General features: G+C 42.5%; 1 protein-coding gene across 1 annotated transcript; it reads left to right on the top strand.

The window, feature by feature from the left end:
• Positions 1 to 11,410: 11,410 nt before the first annotated feature.
• LOC134100047 (extracellular calcium-sensing receptor-like) lies at positions 11,411 to 17,015 on the top strand. Its single transcript, XM_062553095.1, has 6 exons — positions 11,411 to 11,649; positions 11,954 to 12,245; positions 12,620 to 13,435; positions 13,632 to 13,859; positions 14,162 to 14,285; positions 16,108 to 17,015. The coding sequence occupies exons 1-6, from the start codon at positions 11,411 to 11,413 to the stop codon at positions 17,013 to 17,015; spliced, it is 2,607 nt and encodes an 868-aa protein (XP_062409079.1).
• Positions 17,016 to 18,278: the final 1,263 nt, after the last annotated feature.

The raw sequence follows: 18,278 nt of genomic DNA, 5'->3' as shown, positions 1-18,278 counted from the left end.
AGTTACAGAAATGTCTTCATTCAGACGTTCATTCATTTGCTAGGTACGAGGCAACATCTATTTTCATTGCTTTCTCCTTTGCTAAGTTAACTGACAGACTTACCCTAGCTAGCTGCTTGCTATTGGAGTTTCTTGTACGTCTTTCTGCCGTTCTGACCCTGTTAGTAAGTCCAGTGAGTGACACAAAGTTGGATGCTCAATCAAACGTTTGATTTATTAACAACTAAGCAACTAAATGATTAAGTTAATTAAGTTCATTTTCAATCCACATGCTCAACTTTCCTGCGGCATGCCAACTGATGTGTACAGTTATCCTGCATTTCTGATTGGATATTAGCAGCATGAGCTCCACTGATTGGTTCATTGACGGAGCCACTTCCGCGGAGGATCTTCCTCCCTTCGGCCATTCACTTGAATGGTATCCACGAGCCGCGGGGGTCTGGAGAGTTTATAATGGGCGCTAATGGGGGCCTTGAGGAGGAAGATCCTCCGTGCAGTAATTTTCAATTGCGATAGGGGTCGCTTTTGCAAATTTGACTAATTTCAGTAACATTGCGTTTGAAAAGCAATTAGTTATATGTTGATTTAGTTAGGAAGTTGGTTAAATATATGTATATTTTATTATTTTAATTTCCCTGAAAAGTTTAGGGAGGATTGTCCTCCCTTTCCTCAATGGACGAGCCTCCTCTGATATATTAGGCCTACTAATCTGCAGGCCAGTGCAGTGTTAATTTCGTTAACGAAAAATAAAGCAATACTGTGCATAATAGCGCTCAATGATTATGCAAACATTTACGATAGAGTATGATGGAGTTGTGAAAATAAACAAAAGACCGGAACTGAAAAGCAATACTGTGCACTATAGCGTTCAATGAATATGCAAACATCCATGATGGAGTTGTGAAATGAAACAAAAGGCCGCAGCTGAAAATCAGTGCGCATTAACTTTCCATAATAATGCAAATGTCCACGATGTAGCCTACAGTATGACAGAGTCGTGAAAAGACCAAAACAAAAGACCAAGACCACAGAATCTGTTGCTGTTTTTTTATTATCATTTTTGGAACACAAAATTAAGCTTATCAATGTACATAGCAACACGTTAACAAACTATATATCTTAAAACAATAAACAATATAGGCCTAGGCTATTCAACAAACTGCTGGGCACCCGAGGTTGCTGGAACATCATTTCCCTTAGCAGGGAAAAGCCGTCCTGGATGGTACCCGTGATGGTCTCAAGGTTCGTCGTGAGCCGCTCCAGATTTGCAGCGCTGCGCCGTTCGGAACTTTCCATCAGTTCCAGCATCCTGTTCCTGTACTGCCGATCCTCTTGAGCACTATTCTCTGCAGGAAGTTTCCTCTTCAGTCGGTCCCTTCTGTGGTTGTTCAGCCTTGCCTTTATTAGAGCAGAGCAGAAATCGGTCAATTAGAATGTAAAACAAGACAACAACTAGACAAACACAGCTACAGTGCTAGCATACCAAATTTCTCAGTAAACTTGTAAATTCAGTAAACTTGAAACCAACTTACATCAAGTAAATGTCTACGCTATTGTACAACTTCAGACGGTAGACTGTCGGATGCTGGCTCCAAATTGTCGACTGTCGGATGATGATCCAAAGACGCTGAATCAGGCTCCGATGAAGTCGAAGGCGACGCCGTGGTATCCTTGGTGTTCTCCATCAAATCGCCTGATTCGAACCCTCCAGGGATGGCGTTGGTCACTGGCGATCCACCCCAGATTTGTTCGCACAACTCGAAAAAAAAAACAGGACTACACGTCCGTGGCCACTCCGCCGACCAGAGTCCACGGCCTGTCAGTATTTGCCACGGACTGCTTTTAGCTTCGTAGCTAACTGGAGCTTGGACACCTGCTCTGAGGTGCGAGGGAAATCCACGTCCCCGGTGGGATATTGCAGCTGGAATGATGCCGTGATGTCCATATATTTGGACTGGCACGACTCCCAGTCCACATTCTCTTGAAACTTGTTGGACTTGTAGTCGAGGGTGACTCGGAGGAGCATCTCCACCTCACTGTCTGTCCACACGAAAGAGTCCCCACGTTGAGTTGCCATCTTCTTCTTGCCGTAAAGATGATCTGTCACCTTGCAGTTTTGAACTGAGCGCGCTCATTGAAGAGGAACGCGTTTTATGCATTTGCATAGCTGCCGTCAAGGGAACACCCACTGGCATGCCCCACCGCTTCTTCTGGCCAACTTGGAGTTTTCACCTCTGTGTGCGCAAACGTTTTTTTGACCGGTGTCGTTAAAGGTGTGAAAGCGGTGAAGACAAAAACGCCCTGCGTCGTCATGTAAACGGGGTCTAAATATTCAATAAGATCAACAAAGATCAATAAACGGCTAAACCACGTTTGGACTGATAGTTATCTCTGTATCACCGAGGTTAAGAGTACCATTAAGTTCCCTCATTTTGGTAATTCCAGTTAAATAGCCAGAACTGTCTCGAGTACACCCATTGTAGAACTGTTGATAATGGCAGGACTGAGTAGCTCGGTTTAGCAAGCTAAGTCTTATGGCATAACACCACATATACATAAGTTGCATCTATGTATTCTCACATTAATGTTTATTTCCTACAATGTCCGTGGGAAGTTTTAATACGTAATACGTGTACGTTGGTTATGTTAAACTGATGATATTAAAGTTAGCTAGTTAGCAACCTAAAGAAGCTACCATCGAATATTAGCTTCCAGCGAAGCTTGGAGAAACCGAGAGTGAGTTAAGTTGTTCGCATACACTGGACAGTTAGGTAAACACAATTCCTTCACATCATTGTGTTCAGAAACAAGCAGAGCTGCATTTGAAAGTAAAACGAAAAGTGTAACTGTTAGCAAGTTCGCCCATTGACTTTCACTGTGTGATGTTAGTATGTTTTCCCCCACAGAGGGGGCGGCAACCTTCTAACCGTCTATATCTATACAGTCTACACCAGGGGTCTTCAACCGGGGGTCCGCGGCGGTACTGCAGGGGGTCTGCGAAAATATTTAGTCTGAAGCATTTTTTCATGTGATCCTCCCTGTGTAACTTTTTGCCAACCTATGCCAAAACACATTAGCAATCAAATAAGAATGATGGATCGTTTTTTTAACTCCCCGGGGGAAAAGCTACACGTCAGACATGGAGGTTCGGATAGAGGATGCCAACACGGCTTCCATGAATAGCCAGTAGCCTAAACGCAGACAAGACAAGACTCGTACATACTTGATCCAACTCAAATATGCCTAGCCTACTAAATTGAGTTGGATCATCGCGATTAACTCATTCACTGCCATTGACGTCTTTAAACGTCAATTTAGACACATACGTTGACTGCCATTGACGTGTTTAGACGTCAATTGCCTTTTTCAATGGGGAGGGCTCCTGGGTGGGCTTGGGAACGATCTGGCAGAGTTTCAGGCTCGTAAACAGACTGTACTAGTGATCCGAACCACTAGATGGCAGCAGTGCCATTTGGATGATTAGTATTTGCCTAGAGTGCACATACAGTATGCAGAGACACATGCAACAAGCAAACACACTGAAGATCGACCACAGTGGATCTAGTTTGCACGCGATGCAGGGAATAAATATGCTTACTTCTTACATCAAGGATGGAAAACACGTGAACGGTATGATCCATTTACATTGGATATTGCTATATAGACTAACAATAACTTTGCTAGTGCTAGCTTCCTAAGTCTACCGTCCTGTTCAGAGTCAATAGTGACCATCAGAGTCCCTAGCAACCTTGATGAGACTGACGAGATAACAGTGCAATCGTGGTTGACATACTACTGAAACTAGGGGTGTCACGATTGTCCAAATCCTCGATTCGATTTAATTTTCGATTTTAAAGCCACGATTCGATTCGATTTTCGATCTTTTTTTTATTAATGCATTCCTTGTGTCATTATTATTATTATTATTATATTCATTTTTATTTTTTGCCCTCTTCCTATTCTGTTTCAGGGGGCTTTTATTTTGAAAGCAATTTTTATTTTGAAACCGTTCCATCCGTGAGGTTGTAAACAAAAAAAAAACGTCAAACATAGACATGTGAACATAGTGAAATGAAGCAACACAGAATGATACTTTGAATGTTTGTGCACACTCTGAAGACACTCTGAAGAGACCCAAGGTTAGTGTTAATGGAATAAGTACTTATCAATGTGCATTTTAAGCCTTAAAGTCATTTTGAACTGTAGGCTAACTAAATCGTTTTTTTACTTGCTAAGTTGAGAAGGCTAAATTGGTGTTAACTGACTAACTGACGTGAATGAACGCAAAAATGCTTCCACACCCGTGATTTCAGAGTAACAAGAGGTTGATGTGCATTTTTTAACTGGCTGCAGCCTAAAATTAGAGGAGTGTTGATGCTTCACGTGTGTGGTTTTGCGTTTTGGGCATACATGCTGGACGTCACGTTGGGGGTGTGGCTGCATCGTCGATTCTACTTTTCAGTTCGAAGTTCGAGATTGAGATGTAATTTCGATCGATTTCGATTTAAAATCGAGATTGTGACACCCTTAACTGAAACGCTAACGTTAAAAAGTTGATTTTCACAATAAGATCGTTTTCTCAATTTTTTGATCAAAAACAGGTGCTTTTAGCAAAACTAACCCATGTTCTACTGACGATTACTAAAGATTGGAAATCGATAGAAACAAACCGTTTTTCCTGGTGAAAGAAGAGTCTACTCTTACATTTGGTACCTTCAGTGTTTACATCATAAAGGTCACCGTTCTGTGGATCTTGAAAAAACAGTCAAAATGCTGTAAAACGTCTATACTAGCAGTATGGAGCGCTCTGCACTGAAAATCGCTGGCAGCCAATGACTGCGTTTACATGCACTTTAGTATCCCGGTTGCGATCGGGGTTTTGAAGTATCCCGGTTACGTATTTGCACATGTAAACATCATACCCCGATTTCGGAACCCCGGATAAGCCCTTATCCCGGTTACGAGTATTCCGGTTATGCTAGGTGGTGTACTCCCAGAGAAACCGGAATACTGTTCCATGTATACACCTTATCCCGGTTTCTGACAGCAGCCGACTATATGCGCAGGCGCGGTCTCAGACGTAACTCAACGATGAGACCATAGGATAAGACCAACGTAAACACCGGTAAACACAAGCGGTAGGCTACAATTTCAATGGCAGCGGCAAGATCATCCCATTATTGGACAGATGAGGAGACAGACTTCTGCCTCTCAGTGATGTCTGAACTGAACATAGTTAGGAGTTTAGATGGGAGCACCGCAATGCTGATTTGTTTCGTCTTGTGGCGAACCGATTGAAGGACGCTGGTTTCCCCCTCAGGACAGTGGAACAAGTCCGCTCTAGGGTGAAAACTTAAAAAAAAACAATACTATATGGCCAAAAGCCAAAATCGGACCAGTGGCTCCGACCCTGCTAGATTCAAGTTCTTCAAGGCCATCGATGACATGCTGGGCCATCGTCCCCTGGCCACTTCCGAGGACGGTGGCATCGACGTTGGCTTTGATCATCAAGACGACACGAACCCAGGTAGTTAATGTTAGATAGTTCTAACAGTTAGAACGGTCTCATTTGCGAACGCTAACGAACGCTAACGTTAATCATCATGTTGGTTCATAGTTGTGAAACTATCACATATAATCAATTCGTAATATAGAACATAGGCTAAAAGATGAGTTTAGGTTGTCTATTTACATCTTGATTACTTTAATGCTCTGTCTCCATCACTAGCAAACAACTTGATTGAGTTGAGATAGTTCTTATCCTCACACAGGCATGTTCACCAACATAAGCAGGCATTTATGATTGTGTTTTATCTTACTTTGGGCAACTGGTCTGCTTTCTTGAATAACTCTGACTGCCGTAGGACTTTGGCATCATGAGCACTGCCAGGAACCTTACAGTTCCCACTCCAAAAACTGAAACAGCAAGGTTTTTTTGCGTCACATACAAAATAATTAATTTCTTTATTTGAATATGATATATAGAATATGAATTTGAATGTTAAAGGACACAGGCCTACTGTTTCCTGATGCAAAACCTGGCAGAAATCGTACAATAAGACAGTGTTGATAATTGACTATGTGATTACTATCATGCATGAAATTAATAGGCTATTATGTTCTGTGACACCTCCATAATATTCTCTTCCTTTAGTAGACATGGTAAGCAGAATTAGTAAAACACAGTATTAGTCTACCCTGATTGGTTATGAAAGTGATGGAGCTCTATGATTGGTTTTCATTACGTATAAGTCTGAAGATCGGTCTCTGTCGACTTCAGTTGTCATAGGGTGGCCGTAACATCAAGCAGTCTTAAAAGCCTATTACAACGTAGCCTACCAGTATTGGTCATCCACAACTCCTGGAGAACGTAGGAGGTCCATCCTTTACGGTTAATAAAATCCCGATAGCCATCGCTTGGAGGGAGAATGGGGATGTGGCTTCCATCTACACAGCCTATCACCTGTGGGATTCCGTATGTCCTTTGAAATCGATCCGCAATCTGCACGGCCTCCTCACAGTTTGGGACTCTTATGAAGCTGCTCATAACGTTGTCCACCATACCGCGGCTTTCACTGGCACTCCAGACCTCCAGTGCTTGCAATGTCAAAACAGTGCAGGAAGAGGGTGCGATAGGGCCGGCTCACCCTCCTGTGTGTGGAGTAATACTGTATGAGTTGATCAGAGCGATCAACTCCACCCTTGTACTTACTGTACTGCACCACAGGAACGGGACATCGGACCTCGATGGTACGGAAGCTTCCATCCCTGCTCTTTACTCTCCTCCTAACACTGTCGCCGACATGCACTGCATGGATGGTCGAACACATTGACACCTCCCTTGTGTCCATCCACTTGACAAAGACCATTTGTCTTGCCTCACCCAGCGTAAAGTGCCACGCGGTGTTTTGCGTGTGATAACACCTCGACTGGGAGGACATCCCTTCCTCCCCTCCCTGTAGGTGCCACAGGCTCCGATGTTCATGGTGGCCAGGTCGGTGAACAATGTGGGACTTGAGTAGAAATTGTCTACATACACGTGATACCCAGTGCCAAACATAGCTGGCTGCACTAGGGTCATCACGGCATCGTAAGACAACCCCTTCTCAGAGGTCCCACATGTCTTGCCAGTGTATACTGTAAAGTCCACCGTGTAGCCGTTGCTGGAGTCAGCCATAACAAAAAGCTTGATGCCCCACCTGGTGGGTTTGTTCTTCATGAACTGAGTGAAGCCCGTCTTGGCCTTGGTGGCAACCATTCTCTCATCCACAGTCAGCTCCCTTCTTGGATGATAGGCCGACTTGCAGGCCACTCGCATGTGGTCCAGCAGGGGCTGTGCACGATGCAAGCGGTTGTGGTGGGGTGTGCCCTTCTGGAGGTCGTTGCTGTGGTCCTCCTCCAGGTCACTTAGGTGAAGGTTCCACAGCAGGGCCTGGAACCGAGCCCTGGGCATCACGGATCTTGGGAATGTGAGACTCAGCACAGGATCGGTTGACCAGTAGTCTTCCAAACTTGGGAGTTTTACCAGAGCAGTGAACTGCAGCAGCCCCAAGAAATGGTAAAACTCCTGGACGTCCACGTCCTCCCACACATAGCTCCTACCAGCTGCATTCACAGCAGCATACCTGTTGGTGTTGATGCAAACCTTGCGAACCACAGCTGGGGAAAAAAAAAAGCTTGAAGAGGTCTGAAGGGGTGTGTTGGAGAGTGGTGTCCACCTGTATGCCCGGGGTTTTCAGTGGCCTGAACCTCAGAGGTGGTGGAGCAATGTCGACATCCTTCTCTGTTTTCCACTCCACCGGCAGAGATGGCTGCGCAGAGTGAGTGGCCTTTCTGCTCCTCTTCGATGGTGGTTGGGCTTCAGAAGCGTCACCTCTACAATACGTATGAAAAAACACTTTGTCATTTCATGTACATGTAAAGCAAAAAAACTGGCTGTGAGCTTTGAGCATCTGGCTGGCCAACACTGTTCATATGCATAAATATTATACCACTTTAGGAGTGGCATCAATGGTGGCAACCATGTTAGGCATGGTAGGCATACATTCGTTCATTTTATACTCAGTGTCAGGGTCCTCAGTAGCGTGTAGAGGATCCATATGCAGCCACAACAGCCCCCATAGAGCTGGGATCATCAGAGAGTACCTCCAGAATTTGGGAGTGGAGAGGATGGAATGGCCTGCCGTGAGTCCAGACCTCAACCCAATTGAACACTTGAGGGATCAGCTTGGACGTGCTGTACATGCCAGAGTCACCAACATTACCATGTTGGCTGACTTGCAACAGATCCTTATCAAGGAATGGAATGCCATCCCACAGCAGAATGTAGCCAGGTTGGTGACCAGCATGAGAAGAAGGTGCCAAGCTGTTGTGGCTGCATATGGATCCCCTACACGCTACTGAGGACCCTGACACCGAGTATAAAATGAACGAATGTATGCCTAACATGTTTTGTTTTCCTCATTTCTGTGGGAGAGTGCAATCGTCAATGCTTGAAATTCTTCCTTGATGTCAACCACCTGGATATCGTCCCACATTGACAATACATCCTCCACGCTCAAAACTTTACGAGGAAGACTCATTGTTTTTGTTTTGTAAATAGGCTAAATGTCTGAATGAATGGATGGATGGGTGGATACCAATAGCCAGAGCCAATGCAAGTAACAGCAAGCTATGCTAACTACGCCCACTTTTGCTGCCTCCTTTACTCCAGTCAGGAAACTCTGATCTACAAAAGTGTTTCCTGGGCATGGTACATGTACTATCCTGCAGTATATACATCACATGAATAAATGGCGTTGTTTGTTTTGGCTCGTGCATGCTGTTTCACATGAGGTAATAAAATGACTTATGTAGCTTTTCGTAGCTGCGACTTCATATCACAACATTCTAACAACATTCCGGTCGTGGTATTGTTTACATTTAGTTTAAATAATGACAGTTTTATTTCTACTACACGTAACAACACATACTGTACATGGTATCAAAATGATGTCTGAAGTGTACTCTGTTTAAATATTCAGGAAGGACTTCCTTATAAGGCGTTGCCTTTTAAACAAACGTGACAAGAGTGGCGTGAGGCACGTTTCAACACGCTGGCGCGTACATTGAGTAATAAGGGTTAATGCAAGTTCAAGTAGATTTGGACGTAGCTTTCAAATCAACAGTTAATAGCAAATAATAAAAGAGGAAAGTGACTCAAAGCAAATAACCAAAGAGGAAAGTGACTCATAATTACCTTCCATCATGTAACGTTATGAAAACTCTGTCGCGACCACCTTCGCTGAATCGGTAATTCTAGCAATAACTGCCAACTCTTCTTGGTAGTTTCGTGCCCATCCCACCACTTCTGCAACGAAGACGCGCATCACTGTGGTGACGTAGGCACGTCCGGACGAAATACCCTAGATTTTCATTGTCCCGTTTTCATTCACTGGTCACAGTGGTTGTATTTGCCTGTTGCGTGGGCTTTGTTGGTGTATCTTCGTCTGATTGAACTAGTCATTTGTCAAACATTTTGTTTAAACGTTGTCTAATGGGTAACCAAATGTGGGCGTTTGAAAAAAATCTGCCATTTTTCCTTCTGATCTCACAAGATTATTACACAGTCAGTATCAACACATACGGCTTACACATGTCCATGTGAAATCTATAGTAGCAATTATTCACATTTGAAGTCTTTAGCTTGAGTACTTTTTGAGATAATGACATCTCAACTTTGCTGCAGATTTTGATGAGGGCGCAAATGTGCCAAAAATAAGAAGGGGGGTACCATGTTCAAACATTTTTTTTCTCTGGATGTATTTGGTATATTAAGCTAATATTTGGCTAAGTTCGTTTAAATGGTTACTCTTTAAAGAGGAATAATGCAGGATTGGCGATTTCATCTCTGGTTTCGGTTTCGTTTTTGTTTTCGCTCGTTTTATGCTTGCAAATTTCTCTGCAGAGCTTCCCCGACAGCTTTAGCATGTATATTTATACATATATAGGCTATATATAAATATATAAATTGCAAGCGTGGTTCTTCTTGTTCCTTTCGCGTCTCTGACTTCCAGATGTAAACAGCAGACGATCGTTTATCAGAAAGTTGCAAGGTTGTAATAGCGGAGAGGGACACTAGGGGCGGGAGGAAATGTGACTGTTTTCGATAAAACTGGTCAGTCAAGCAAAACAACGATTTCTAAGCGATTTTATGACTATGAAAAAATTGCATAGGGTCTCTTTAAGTGGTAAAATTTTGAAGCAAATCTGAGATGGTTAAGCAGAAGGCATTTGTTGGATTGAGGCGGAATGACCCAGAGGGCAAATTCCCGGCTCCACCTTACCGCCAATGTGGCGGCTTTCAGTGTGAAAAGGGCTATAATATACTGTGGTGACAATCAAACGTACATCTGTGCACAATAGTGGGATCCTAATTTGAAGGGGGTGGCTCCAGTGTTGAGCTTTGTGGGTGGGTGAGCTCTGTGGGTCTTCTGTAACAATGCCCCTGAGCATATCTCTGGAACCCCATAGGGATGCTCAGAGAGGCTGTTGTGCCTGCAAGCAGCTGCCTTTTTCTTCCACATGCTGGGGAAAAAACCTCCCACTTCTTTCTTACATCAGGGCCGAGCACCTGTCATGGCTGCACATTTTTGACAATGTTTGTCACAGGTTTTTGTTTCCGTTGATTGGTGTAGGTGCCCTTGAATCTACTGAATAATACAGAGTTGTTACTGTAGCTTACTGTAGCTCTCCAAGGTCACTTGTATTTCTTCAGACCTGAACCTTTGATTTCACTCCATTTCCAAAAGAATATAATTTTGCACTTTTTTAACTTCCTGTATCATATCAATTAAATACTTGAGTTCCAATGCCTTTGGGAAACATCAATTTCATGGGTTTGCAATGCATTCTGGAAAACCACCACTTGTTTTGAAGTAAATACTGTAGGTACATTTTTAAAATTGCTTGAGCCCTCCAATTATTTTGTCACATGCATGAACATTTAGAGGTCAATAATTAATTTGAAGACACTGATGATGGCTAAGTGTCAAAAATGTCTTTTGTCTTTTGGCATGCTCTCTGTTATGCTCAAGAAAGATTATACACTTCAGTGTTTTTTTTGTTCTTGTTAAACCATCAATATACATTCATCATGCTCACTTAAAGAGAGAAAACATTTTGAACCTTGTGATGTATGTGGCACAAACTATCTGAATCCTGAGTTATGGGTAAATACTAATGCAATCTTTAAAATGCACTCTGGCCTACTGCAGGCCTACTCTAGCTTCCCACTAATATAAACTGAATGAACCTCCCTCTCTCAAACGAATGGTCAAATTGACATCCAATGTCAGATGACAATGAAAAGGTGCTACCCTCTCTATAAAACAACTGAAAACAAAGAGAGGGAGGCAGACAGAGAGCAGACATGCAGATCTCTCTGAGTCTCCTGCTGGCCTGGACAGTGTCTGCAGCCACTCTGCTCTCTCCCACCCTCACCTCCAGATCTGATACATCTGACCTCTGCCAGTTGCGGGAGCAGTTCAATCTGACTGGGCTTCACCAGGATGGAGATGTTATTATAGGGGGACTGTTTGAGGTTCATTTGCTTTCTTTGTTATCAGAGATGTCTTTCAAAACAAAACCAAAGCCGCTTTGGTGCCACAAGTAAGTTGAGAAGCTGCAGGCCAAGCATTAGGGGGAGAAATGCAAATTAGCTGCTGATATCTTAATTCAAATGATATGTTTACACATACAGTATGTGTTATGTTTACTGTTACACAAATCCATCAGAAGCAATGGAATGTAGTTAATTGTAAGATAAAAAGTGTTTTTTCTTTTTTAATCCTACAAGACCCTTTCATATAGTATTAACAAGTAACAACTTAGGAGCATAACTAATACCAAATGTATGGCAATGAAGACAATAAGTAATGTACTTTTATAATTGTATTAATATTGGTGTTGTCAGGTTTAACCTCCATGGATTCAAACAAGCAATGACAATGGCTTTTGTTGTGCAAGAGATTAACAGAAACCCAAACCTGCTTCCGTATTTAAAGCTAGGCTATCAAATGTATGACAACTGTGTGAGGCTGGACGTGGCGTTCCGAGCTGCCACTGCTCTTGTCAGCGGATCTGAAAAGTCTATTTCCATGCGGAATTGCACTGGGCTACCTCCTGTGTTAGGCATTGTGGGGGATCCTTTCTCCTCTCACTCAATTGCCATTTCCAGTGTATTGGGACTGTTCCAGGTTCCGATGGTATGTAGCATCAAGAAATGTTTGTCCAAGGCATGGAGTTGTGGCTATTAAGTCAACATCAAAGCAAATACAGCATAAAGTGTAGTACATTTCTCTCTACTCATACCTCCAAAATATGTTTGCAGGGATTCAACTCTCCCCAATCTGTGTTCATCTTACTGAATAATTTCTTTGTATATAGTGTGAGCCTGTCTGCTACAGAATAGATTACGATAATAAAAAAGGCACTGTTTGTACATTTACACAGTAATCACTGAATCATTAAAGAGAAGAGATGTCTTTATTTATCCTATTGTTTTACCAAATTTATAAAGTACAGCGTTATTTCATACGTGGTTGAAAAAAAACTAAAAAAAATGTTCACTGTCTTTTAGGTAAGCTTCTTTGCCACCTGTTCCTGCTTAAGTGATAGACGGCGCTACCCCTCTTTTTTCAGGACTATTCCAAGTGATGCATTCCAAGTGAGAGCTATGATACAGATATTGAAGCACTTCAGATGGACATGGGTGGGTCTCATCTATAGTGATGATGACTATGGCCGCCATGCTGCTCAGTCTTTTCATGAGGATATCACTGCATTTGGTGGCTGTGTGGCATTCTCAGAAATACTGCCCAAAGACAATGATATTGTGGAGATCAGAAAAATAATGCAGGTTATTAAGATATCCACTTCTCAAGTGATTGTGGTCTTCTCAGCAGAGGCATACCTAATGCCCTTCATGGATGAAGCAGTTCATCAGAATATAACACGGCAGTGGATTGCCAGTGAGGCATGGTCCACTTCTAATGCCTTTATTGTACCTCGCCTGCTTCCTACACTCAGAGGCACTCTGGGCATTGCCATCCGGCGTGGAGAGATTGAAGGACTGAAGGAGTTCCTATTGAGTGTCCGCCCCGACAACAACACTGACAGTATGGTGACAAAGTTCTGGCAGCACATGTTCAGCTGCCGGTTTGAGCCAGAAGAGGCTTTGGCCATGTCTGAGGGAAGAGTGTGTACTGGAGACGAGGACCTGAGCAAAGCTGATTTGGCGTATAGTGATGTCTCTGACCTCAGACCCTCCTATAACGTCTATAAAGCAGTCTATGCCCTGGCACATTCTCTCCACAACCTGATAAGCTGTGTTCCTGGGCAAGGGCCCTTTAAAGGGAATAGCTGTGCCAGTCTACATGATATGCAACCCTGGCAGGTACTGAAAGATAAATAACAGCTTAAGACATGTTTATGTGCCAGGCACAATTTGTACAAGTGGTAAAGATGAAATGTGTAAATATGTTTTCAAGCAACATATGGAATGCAGAGCATGCACTGTGCAGAATGAGCAGGATCTGATGGTCACCAAGTATTTAATTTCCTACTTGTTACTCCCATCCTGTATCCACTAGTTGGTTCACTACCTACAATCAGTGAACTTTACAACAGGTTTTGGGGATCATGTGTCTTTTGACGAGAATGGCGATGTCTTGGCAATCTATGACATTTTAAACTGGCACGCAATGCCAGATGGAACGATCAAGGCTAGAATCGTGGGTGTTGTTGATGAATCGCAACCAACTGGGGAAATGCTCAGGCTTCATGAGGACAAAATCTTCTGGAACTTTGAATCAAACAAAGTATGAGCTTTGTGTATTTACACTTATTTTGATTTATTTTTTATTTTTGATTAATTTTAAAAAATGACTTAGAAATAGCAACATAGTGTGAATAATGTCAATAAATCAACCAATCAATACAAATGTGAGATATGATGTAGGAGGAAAAAATAACCCACCAAAACACACCAGTAACTTTTTTCTGGTTTTCACCGTAATTCATGTTACGTATTATTATTCTTTTTATATATATACAGTATATACTGTGTATATACATTGTATATTTTTTAAAAACTAGTGTTATATGCTGCTCTCAATCTCAGCCTCCTAGGTCAGTGTGTAGTGAGCCCTGTCCCCCTGGAACTAGAAAAGCCAGAAGGAAAGGACTACCTGTCTGCTGCTTTGACTGCCTCCCCTGTGCAGATGGAGAGATCAGTAACACTACAGGTAAAGTCATACAAACAATGTGCTAAAAGTAATTTGTTTAATAAAAATTCAACACAGATCCATAAATCTTGCTAAATTCATGTTTTTTTAAGTCAGCTGTGCAAGACTGAGATAAGTGCAGTGGCAGTACATGGAAGGAGAGTAGCCTACCGGCGACTGTGTTTTAGGGGAAACTGTAATTGTGTGACATTGTTTCCAGCAAATACCAAAAATGCTTCTAGACAAAAATGTAGAAGTGTCTGAGTAATCTTCAATGCTAATTTCGTCAGACTTCTCTGTCATGCTGGTTTCAGCTGATTACAGCTAGATAATCCTTGATGAGAAATACTGTGACATTGTAGTATCATAAGATCTCGGGACACCCCTACTTAAAGCGTAAGTTTGGCGGAAAATGAAAATAAAGCTATTTTCTGAATGAAAATACATCAACTAAGCCGTGGAGGAAGTAATTTTCGTTCATCACGCAGTACAGAGCTAGCACAGGCAGCAGCTACAGTCCAAAATCGCTAACAGTGGGTTGGCATGGGGCAGGAAGCCACACGCTTTCAAAGTCGCATTTTTAAACCACTAACATTGCTCAAAACAGCGCCAAACCAAGTCAGCAGCTTGCTCTAGGTGTCTACACATAAAACGAAGTACCAATCAGTCTGTAAACGTCGGAATAGTTTGTATACAGTTAGAATTAGTTTGAGACAGCAAACCCATCTGAAGCACAGAAATGTCACACGAGATCTCACACGGGAGCATTGCGTGATAATCACGGAGTTTCCTTCATGAGGAGCTGGAAGGGCTAAGTGTTCATAACAGTCTTCTTTTATAAACGTCGGGTTCGTGAACCAAGTTATTGGTGCTTCGTTTTATGTGTAGACACCTAGAGCAAGTTGCTGACGAGGTTTGCCGCTGTTTTGAGCAATGTTAGTGGTTTAAAAATGCGACTTTGTCTACCCTTAGTCCCTTCCGACAATAGTTCCCGTGCTTCCGTGTGAGATCTCGCGTGACGTTTTTGTGCTTCAGATGGGTTTGCTGTCTCAAACTAATTCTAACTGTATACAAACTATTCCAACATTTACAGACTGATTGGTGCTTCGTTTTATGTGTAGACACCTAGAGCAAGCTGCTGACTTGGTTTGGCGCTGTTTTGAGCAATGTTAGTGGTTTAAAAATGCAATTTTGAAAGCGTGTGGCTTCCTGCCCCATGCTAACCCACTGTTAGCGATTTTGGACTGAAGCTGCTGCCCGTGCTAGCTCTGTACTGCGTGATGAACGAAAATTACTTCCTCCACGGCTTAGTTGATGTATTTTCATTCAGAAAATAGCTTTATTTTCATTTTCCGCCAAACTTACGCTTTAAAACAGTTAAAGGTATACTATGCAACGTTTTTCAGTTAATCAATTCGTTCCATACTGTTATATATGATTAAATGGGTCATTACCGGTCGAACGGTGTCTTTTTTGGCCGCTCTAGTGGTCTGTAGCGGTAAAACCACACTTGCAACTTCAGGAGACACCGGGCACGCACCCATGCCCTACTCCAGGAAGTGTCATGTAAAGTCTCATGAAAAGGCACGGCAGACTGACCGATTGAGGAGTTTTGTCAAATATACACGCTAAAGCTGTAGGGGAAGCTCTGCAGAGAAATATGCAAGCATAAAACGAGCGAAAATGAAAAGTGAAAGCGAAACCGGCGATGAAATCGCCAATCCTGCATAGTATACCTTTAAAATGCACCACCAGTATCAGTAAATCATTCTCTATGTACCAGTGTCAGTCTATCTTACTTTTCACTTTATTATCTCTATATCTTCCCTATTTTGGCTTTCAGATTCTCTTGAATGCTTCAGATGTTCAAAAGAGTTCTGGTCAAGCTTGCAAAAAGACCAATGTGTCCCCAAGGAGGTTGAGTTTCTCTCCTATGAAGAGGCTTTGGGCATTTCCTTGACAACAGTGTCTGTTCTTGGGGCGTGCATTGCTGCTGTGGTCCTTGCTATATTTGTTCACTACCGTCATACTCCTGTAGTGAGAGCCAACAACTCTGAACTGAGCTTCCTGATTCTGCTTTCACTAAAACTCTGTTTCCTGTGTGCACTGCTGTTCATTGGTCAGCCCAGGCTATGGACCTGTCAGCTCCGCCATGCAGCATTTGGTATCAGCTTTGTACTCTGTGTCTCTAGCATTCTGGTCAAGACAATGGTTGTCATTGCTGTTTTTAAGTCCTCGAGACCTGAAGGTCAGGGGGCTATGAAGTGGTTTGGGGCAGCCCAACAAAGATGCACTGTCCTCATCCTAACCTCTCTCCAAGTGGCCATCTGTGTGATCTGGCTCTCTACTGCCTCTCCTACACCTCACAAAAACACTCACTACCAGAGCTCCAAGATTGTGTTTGAATGTGCAGTTGGCTCAGTGGCAGGGTTTGCTGCATTGTTGGGCTACATAGGCCTTCTAGCAGCCATTAGCTTTTTGTTAGCTTTCTTAGCAAGAAACCTCCCAGATCATTTCAATGAGGCCAAGTTCATTACCTTCAGCATGCTCATCTTCTGTGCTGTGTGGATTGCTTTTGTTCCTGCCTATGTCAGTTCTCCTGGTAAGTATGCAGATGCGGTGGAGATCTTTGCAATCCTGGCCTCCAGCTTTGGCCTACTCATGGCCATTTTTGCTCCGAAATGCTACATAATTCTCCTGCATCCAGAGAGAAACACCAAAAAGGCACTCATGGGCCGAGGCTCTACATGATATGCCTGCAGGATGTAGCGTAATATTCTGTTGCCATTCCGAAAATAGCTATTTTTTACATTCAATACTTAAGTCTATAATGCCTCTGCACAATTTACACAATCATCTGAATTTAGCTAAACATTAGCAAATATAGTGTCACTGATGTTCAATGCAATAAAACACATTTTCATTAAGTCATCTTTAGAAATGTTTCATGTGACTTGATGTGCTAATATGAGTTTTAAATGTACACATTGGATCTAAATTATTTGTATTAAATAAAGTGAGGGTACTGTTTAATTGCAATCAATGTTTTGGTAGATTTTCATAAAAATTTACCATGTGATATGGCGCAACATAAGTCTGAAAGCTGGCCTTAAACTTAGCCCCACCCACAGAATTTGAGGTCGGGAAATTGGGTCTATGTAATTATTTGTGTGAAATATCTGAAAAAATGTTGTAAAAAGTATATATGGCCAAGACTAATAACAAATTATCACGACAATAAGTCTAGTGGCTCAGCTGTTGTGCGTCAGTACATTGCGCGAGCGGCCAGAGTTCGCATCTTACCTCTCCATGTCACTTTTGAGTAGCCTACCACACAACAATAGGTTAGAATTCTGAATATATTTAATTACTTTACATCGAGTGGCCAGGAACACGACATCAGTTTATATAATAGTTCCACGGATTATTTCCACGTTTCACTGGTCAGACACAAAAGCATGTGCGTCTCCCACGGGATTAGAACCTGCAACATGTAGTTTACAAGCCAGCTGCCTTAACCACTATACTAATGGTCGATGTACCTACAATGATGGTTCATAGACACCATCATAGTAGCCTACCAAAACGCAAACCAACACGCAAATTAATGCAAAGTAACACAAGTAGCAAGAATGAGCCCAACAGGGGAGTCAGTCTTTAAATTTAAATTGACCCCAAGGACAACATGAGGGTTAATACATTATCATTTAACTGAACTGCCTTGCACTTTATTTGTATTTGATCTTAAACCTCAGCCTATACTGATATTCCCACCCTCTTTCAATTGTGTATTGCATCCTGCGTCCTGCCTGTGCCTGTTGGGGTGGTCAGGACCATGGAAACCTTGACAGGGACAGCAAGGCCATACTCCCCCTCCAAACAATTGCATTACCCTATCCCACCCACAGCATCTATTTATTTGTAGGCCTATATGTACATACTGTATTCATATACATAGCCTTACTGCCCTTATTCTATTCTTACTGTTTTTTAATGTTATTGTTGAGTGTTGTA

This window comes from Sardina pilchardus, chromosome 13 (assembly GCF_963854185.1).
Source record: "Sardina pilchardus chromosome 13, fSarPil1.1, whole genome shotgun sequence".
Taxonomy (NCBI): Eukaryota; Metazoa; Chordata; class Actinopteri; order Clupeiformes; family Clupeidae; genus Sardina; species Sardina pilchardus.
Note: the sequence above shows the minus strand (reverse complement) of the source record. Positions and strands in the feature narration are given on the sequence as shown.